This window comes from Populus nigra, chromosome 5 (assembly GCF_951802175.1).
Source record: "Populus nigra chromosome 5, ddPopNigr1.1, whole genome shotgun sequence".
Lineage (NCBI taxonomy): Eukaryota > Viridiplantae > Streptophyta > Magnoliopsida > Malpighiales > Salicaceae > Populus > Populus nigra.
Genome location: NC_084856.1, coordinates 22,731,079 through 22,739,107, shown reverse-complemented (window position 1 = coordinate 22,739,107; position 8,029 = coordinate 22,731,079). Strand labels below are relative to the sequence as shown.

Sequence of the window (8,029 nt, the reverse complement as noted above, 5' to 3'; positions counted from 1 at the left end):
TTGAAATATATCAATAGAGAATGAATTGAAAAAGATTTTGAATTTATTTTTATTAGGTTATTTAAAATAATTTTTTAAAAATTTAATTTGAATTAAATTTTAGATCGACTAGATTTTAAATTAACATGTTAAAACATATCAATATAATATTGATGAATTAAACTTGAAAATCTAATATTATATTCAATAATAATATTTGAAGAGTACTCCAATTACTCGCCATATACAACTCATAAAAATTAAATAGCTAGAGCTCCAATGCTTCCTTGAAAAAACAGGAGCCATAGTAGCGTTATGTCCTTGCTCCGAGGAGAGCATGCATGTAATTTAAGTGGCTAAGTCGAGCTTCTATGATTGTTTTCCATTGGAAGCTTAGAGCTAGCTTTTATTTTCCTCGGTGCATCTCACTTTTCGTTGTGACTAATGCCATTGACATAGTCATCCAACACTCACATTCTGACTGTTAAATTGTTTGAGATTATATTAGTATCAAATCTCTTCTCTGCAGACAGTGCTTTCTTTTTGAATTTGTCCCGCTGACACATGCAGACACTCACAAGCTGCATGATTTTATCTCTAGTTTGATTCATTCATGGTTTCTTCAAAACCTGCATGCTACTTTCAGGCATGGAGATTGGAGAAGTATTTGAGTTTATTGTTTGCTTGGCCCGAGTTTAACTCATTACCCAGATGCAGTATATATTAGCTGTGGTTTTAGCAGTGAAGATGGGATCATCTTATAACGTGCTCTGTTCAAGTTACCATGTACCCCTGCATGCTGGACATGATGTTTGCATAATAATTTCTTTGCTTGGTGAAAAGCTATCCATGAAGAAAATTGGCACTGCTTTGATGGCTTTGCCCTGTTTATGATCTATTCCCCACCTTCCATGGATGGCTTTTTCACTTTAAACTGAGGTTTTTATTTTTTTATCATCAAATGCTATTTCAAGTTCTTTTCTAAAACATTATTAAAACCCAAGTTGACCCACTTGTCTACGAGTTAATTTACATAACTCAGACCTCAATCCTAGTTTTGAATTTTATCGGATACCAAGTTGGATATTTTATTTATATATAAAAGGATGGTAGATTCGTAAATCTTGAAGAATTTATATTATTTTTATAACTTCAAAACATACAATATTTTCAGAAGATTAATGATTAGTTTCCATTAAAAAGATAATTGGTTTTCCCAAAACTAACATTCACTAAAATTTATGGTAATTGTGAAAACTTAATGATTTCATTAACTAAGAAATTGAAAACATTTGCTGCACTTAAAGGGTGCATTGCACTAACCTGAATAAGGCACACACTTTGATGACTCAAGGGTTTCAAACATCAATATTGCATGTCAACATAAAACGAGAGGTCACACTTTAATTAAATGAAGAAGAACAGGAAGTCTTATATAGTCCTCTATATATAGCATTCCTTCATCGTTGTTTTATCTACCACCACATTAAAAAGATATAGAAGTTTTTCTGGCAAAGTTTAAGCAATGGAGAGAGAGAGCAGCTATTATTCAGAAAGAAGCTATGCAAGGCCTGTGTTTGCTACACCAAAGGAGGAAGTCGAGACAGGGAATGTGAAGTTGGAAACTTCAGTAGAGAATAAACCACGGTATGCTGTCCCTTCTGTCAGTGTGAAAGCTGAAGAAAAACCTACTGTTTCTGTTAAGGAACAACCTGTTAATTTCTATTCCCGTTGTAATGGTGGATAAACATTAACGTCGGCAAGTTAATAAGAGGGAAGTGGGATGTTTCACACAGTGCTTTTTGTTTGTTAATATGGCCATTTAGGGTTTGGTCTTCGTTTGTGTCCCATTTTGTTATTGCTTCTGGTGAAGAAATTCGGTTTGTGTATGTCTTCCCTTATGAATAAATAATTCCTTGTTTCATGACCCTTTCTCTTTCTATAACGTAATATGTGTCTTCAGTTTAACAATCTTCACAAAGCAGATGGGAATTAAACATAAAGAAGGATAAAATCAGCTGTTTGAGCATCATTTTATGAACATAGAAGAACTGTTAAAATCATCCAATGACAGTTGCCCAGCACTAGCCTTCCTACATCTTACAGCTAAACAAAGCTTTCAAACATATATTCCACTGCCTTTCGTTGGTGTTTCCATAATTCCACGGCAACCATGACCCAATACACAATCTTCTATACAGCACAAACATACACATATGGAAGCTTGAGGAACTAGTATTTATGCTTTCAATAGATTTGACAAGTACTAGCTCACAAGTCTTCTTTTAACAATAAAATTAAAGAGACCATTTATGTCAAAGAAATTAAGGGTTGCAAAGGGTACCCTCTAGATTTGATTGTCTTCAAAATACATCGCCCAAAATAGTAGTGTTAGTCCGCCGTCCCCGAACTTCCTTACTAGGTTTTTCTGCTACTTTCACAAAATAGTAGTGCAAATCCTTCCCTCCTTGCACCGTAATCAGCATTCGCACAGCTTTGGTTGCTGAAAGTCCTTTGATCTTGTGCAGGATGTTAAAAGGTTGCTAGATGCTTCATTCAATCTTGAATTGCGATAACTAAAGCAAATTTAAGGAATATATCAACATGAGCTAGCTAAGCATACAAACATTCGCACGCACGCAACAAAAAGATCAGAAATCTTTTTTTCAGTAGTTGAACCTCAGACATCACCTATTTGGATACAGTGAGTTAACCATCAGAACAAGTGACTTTTGTAATGAACCTTGCAAGTGCATGCAGGACGAACATTTCTAGCTCGTCAACATAAAACGAGAGGTCACACTTCGATTAAATGAAGAAATTAAACAGGAAGTCTCATAAAGTCCTCTATATATAGCATTCCACCATTGTTGTTTTTTTCTACCACCCCACTAGAAAGTTACTGCTGAAGTTTTTCTGGCAAAATTTAAGCAAATGGATCAGGGAGAGAGAAGCTTATTTTCTCCCGCAAGAAGCTATGCAAGGCCTGTGTTTGCTACACCGAAGGAGAAAGTCAAGACAGGGAATTATGTGAAGTTGGAAACTTCAGTAGAGAGTAAACCATGGTATGCTGTTCCTTCTGTCAGTGTGAAAGCTGAAGAAAAGCCTGCTGTGTCTGTTAAGAAACAACCTGTTTATTTCTATTCCCGTTGTAATGGTGGTTAAACAATATTGGATGTCGGCAAGTTATTAAGAGGGAAGTTGGATGTTTTACACAGTTGCTTTTTGTTCGTTAATATGGCCATTTAGGGCTTCCTGTTTCTCAGTTCCTACTGGGTCTTGGTTTGTGTGTCGCAGTTTGTTATTCCTTTTGATGAAGAAAGTTGGTTTGTGTAAGACTTCCCTTATGAATAAATAATTCCTTGTTTCATTACTCTCTCTCATGCAATATGTTTCTTCGGTTTAACAATCTTCACAAAACAGAAGGAAATTAAGCATAAAAAATGGATATAATCAGCAATTTCATGAGCATCATTTTATCAACATCAGTAGTATTAAAATCATTCAATCACAGTTTCCCTGCACTAGCCTCTGTACATCTTACCGCTAAGTGCCCAAGCAGAACTTTCAAGTATATATCCCACTGCACTTCGTTGGTGTTGACATAATTCCAAGACAGCCATGTTTATGTCAAAGAAATTAGAGTCTGTAAAGGGTACCCTCTAGATTTGATTGTGTTGAAATTTCATCGGCCAAATTAGTGTTAGTGTTAGTCCGCCATCCCCGAACTTACTTTTTCTGCTTCTTGCATTGCCATCAGCATTCGCACAGCTTTGCTTTGCTGAAACGCCTTTGAACTTATGCACGATGTTAAGAGGTTGCTAGATGCTTCATTCATTCTTGAATTGCAAGCCTTTCTGTGAAGGAGACTCGGTAAAACCAGTATGCCAATCAAGAGTAATCGCTCAATCAAAGTAACTCTGCTGGCTTATCGATTAACACTCTGCCCTGGTGTCTTCTTGACATTCCTCTCCCTCATCATCCCTCGTGCATTCGCAACTTTGCTCCATCTCTCTTCCTCTGCGTATATATTCAACGACAACACATAGTTGCCTGAATTCCATGGTTCAAGATCAATAAGCTCTTTCACTGCAAGATGTGCAAGCTCTACATCACCATGAGTACGGCAAGCAGTATGCAAGGAACCCCATAGAGAAGCATTTGGGTTTCAATGTTTTAGCTACCTTGTTTTGGTCAATTTTAGTATTGGTAGTTTTTGAGTGTTTTTAATTGTTTGCTTGGTGCTTTTGAGTCTCCTAAAAGTGGATCAGTTTTTGGTGGCTCCACTTTGTTAGCATTGTTTCTTTCTTAATTATGTTTATGTTGATTTGTGTTAGAAACTTTCCCACGTCAAAATTAAATGATTCCTAGTTTTCCTTTTCAGAATCATTAAAAAAAAGAGAGGCATATTACGGTTAAATCTTATAGCTATAAAATCTTGTCTGACTCGACAGATTAAAGTCTAGCCCATGGCAGGTTTCATTTATAACAAGATTTAAAAAAAAAACATATCAACGCAAGTGTTTGATTTTAAAAAAAATCAAAATTCAGGCTGAATTACTGATTCACATGTTGATCAGGTAAAATTCCAAGTTAAATCTTATAAATATGGTAAACTTAAAAATTTAATTTGTAAAGTTCGAAAACTTCATTTTTATTTATAGCTTTAAAACACGATTGATGATTTGGTGTCATGAAAAAGATAATGGTTTTACTAAAACTAACATCACTAAAAATTCATGGTAATTGTGAAACATTATTGAATTCATTAACTAAGGAATTGAAAACAGTGGCTGCACTTAAAAGGTGCATTGCACCAACCTGATCAATACTTTGATGACTTGAGGGTTTCAAACATTAATGCATGTCAACATAAAACGAGAGGTCACACTTCGATTAAATGAAGAAAACAGGAAGTCTCATATAGTTCTCTATATATAGCATTCCACCATTGTTGTTTTTTCTACCACCACACTAGAAAGTTATTGAAGATTTTCTGGCAAAATTTAAGCAAATGGATCAGAGAGAGAGCAGCTTTTCTGCAGGAAGAAGCTATGCGAGGCCTGTGTTTGCTACACCAAAGGAGGAAGTCAAGACAGGGAATGAGAAGTTGGAAACTTCAGTAGAGAATAAACCATGGTATGCTATTCCTTCTGTCAGTGTGAAAGCTGAAGAAAAGCCTGCTGTTTCTGTTAAGAAACAACCTGTTAATTTCTATTCCCGTTGTAATGGTGGTTAAACATTGGATGTCGGCAGGTTATTAATAGGGAAGTTGGATCTTTTACACAGTTGCTTTTTGTTTGTTAATATGGCCATTTAGGGTTTCCTCTTTCTCAGTTCCTATTGGTCTTGGTTTGTGTCCCATTTAGTTATTGCTTCTGATGAAGAAAGTTGGTTTGTGTAAGACTTCCCTTATGAATAAATAATTCCTTGTTTCATTACTCTTTCTCTCTCTCTCAAGGAATATCTTTCTTCGGTTTAACAATCTTCACAAAACAGAATGGAATTAAACATAAAATGGATAAAATCAGCAGTTTGAGCATCATTTTATTAAAATGGTAGTCCTAAAATCATGCATTGACAGATGCTCTGTACTAGCCTTTCTACATCTTACCGCTTAACAAAGCTTTAAACATACATTCCACTGCCCTTCGTTGCCGTTTCTATAATTCCACGGCAACTATGACCCAATACACATTCTTCTATACAGCACAGACATAGACACATGCTGGAAGCTTGAGGAACTGATATTCATGCTTTTATGAGATTTGACAAGTACTGTCTCACAAGCTTTTTTTAACAATAAAATGAGAGACCATATATGTCAAAAGAAATTAGGGGTTGAAACAGGTACCCTCTAGATTTGATTGTCTTGAAAATAAATCGACCAAAATAGTATTTAGTGTTAGTCCGCCGCCCCTGAATTTCCTTGCTAGGTTTTCTACTACTTTCACAAATTCTCCCCTCCTTGCACTTTCATAGGCATTCGTGCAGCTTTGCTTGCTGAAACTCCTTTGAACTTATGCAGGATGTTAAAAGGTTGTTAGATGCTTCGTTCATTCTTGAATTGCAAGCCTTGCTTGCTGTGAAGGACACACGGTATAGCCAGTGTGAGAATCAAGAATAATCGCTCAATCAAAGTAACACTGCAGACTTATCCAATAACACTCTGCCCTGGTGTCTTCTTGACATTCTTCTCCCTCATCACCCCTCGTACATTTGCAACTTTTTCCCATCTCTCTTCCTCTGCATACATATTCGACAACAACACATAGTTGCCAGAATTCCATGGTTCAAGATCAATAAGCTCTTTTACTGCAAGGTGTGCAAGCTCTACATCACCGTGTGTACGGCAAGCACTAAGCAAGGAACCCCATAAAGCAGCATTTGGAGTTCCCCCAGGCATACTTCTAATCAGGTCATAAGCCTCCCTCACACATCCACTACGCCCTAGGAGATCAACCATGCATCCATAGTGCTCAAGTTTAGGCTCGATTTGATGATGCTCCACCATTGAAGCAAGCAATTCCCTCCCTCTTTCAAACAGTCCTGCGTGAGCACAACACGATAAAACCCCAACAAATGTCGCATCATTGGGGCTTACCCCTTCGTTCATCATCTCCTCCAACAATGCAACCCCAAGTTCACCATTCCCATTAAAAGCCAAACCCGAAATTAATGTGTTCCAAGAAATCACGTTCTTTCGAGGCATCTCATCAAATACCCTTCTAGCAGTCTCAAACATGCCGGATTTATTGTAAAAATCCACTAGTGCATTGCCCACAGCTACAAAATCTCGATAAAGCCCACTTGATTTTGCATAAGAATGAATCCATTTCCCAACATCAAGAGAACCCAAACGAGCACAAATAGGCAGAACAGTAACTACGGTTGCCTCATCCGGCTTAAATCCCCAATCCAGCATATCATGAAAAAGTCCTAAAGCTTCACTATCCCGCCGACTTTGTGCGAGGCAAGAAATCATGATATTCCACGAAACAACACTCCGCTTTCTCATCTGTCTAAAAAAACACAACCCCATATCAACATCCCCTCTCTTACAAAACCCACGAATCATCAAATTCCAAACAATCACATCTCTTTGATACATTTCATCAAACACTTTCTCAGCATCTTCCATTACCCCACAAGAACTATACAACTCTATAACCCCAATTCTTATTGCGCTAAAACACTCGAACCCAACAACAAGAACCTCCTTGTGCATACATTTCCCAAGCTGAAGCACGCCAAGACTTGAACACGCCTTAAGCAAAGGCGCAAGCGTGTACTCATCCGGCCAAATACCTCGATTTTTCATTGAAGAAAACAAACGGAAAGACTCTTCAAAGGGTCCATTTAAAGAATACCCTTTAATCATTGCATTGAATAGGATTATAGTGGGGTTCTGGGTTTGCTTAAAAATCCGATTCGCATAGGCCATTTTGTTTAGTGACCCGCAAATGGAGACGAAATGGGAAAGGATTTGGTTGAGTTGGTTGAGACCACGTCGAAGGAAATGTGCGTGTATCTCACGGAGCTGTGTTCGGGTTTCGCGCCCGTGGAGAAGGCGCAAGATGTTGCGCTCAATCTCCCTGCAAGCTCTGCTCATCCTTCCTCTTTCTGGTTTACTTGTAACAGAAATTTAAAGTAAGGTGGGGTTTGGCGGGAGTTCATTAACTGTAATTTAAAAAATGGCAAAGCCCTTCTTGTATTTTTGTATAGTGGTTTTGACTTTATTATAAGAAGGTTAGCTTGGTTTATGAGCATTGAGATTGGAGAAGTATTTGAGTTTATTGTTTGCTTGGCCCGAATTTAACTCATTACCCAGATGCAGTATTAGCTGTGGTTTTAGCAGTGAAGATTTTAAAGATTTTAAATTTAACTAATAGAGCAGCATTTGGGTTTCAATGTTTTAGCTACCTTGTTTTGCTCAATTTTAAAGATTTTAAATTTATTTTTTAAAATTAATTAGGTTATTTGAGGTTAATTTTCAAAAAAAATTTAAAAAGTAAAACAGAACAATATATTATTTTCAATAATAATATTA

At 36.9% G+C, this 8,029-nt stretch overlaps 1 protein-coding gene across 1 annotated transcript; it reads right to left on the bottom strand.

The window, feature by feature from the left end:
• Positions 1-5,485: 5,485 nt before the first annotated feature.
• Positions 5,486-7,744, bottom strand: LOC133694342 (pentatricopeptide repeat-containing protein At1g09190-like). Its single transcript, XM_062115840.1, has one exon. The coding sequence runs from the start codon at positions 7,589-7,591 to the stop codon at positions 6,134-6,136; it is 1,458 nt and encodes a 485-aa protein (XP_061971824.1). The 5' UTR covers positions 7,592-7,744; the 3' UTR covers positions 5,486-6,133.
• Positions 7,745-8,029: the final 285 nt, after the last annotated feature.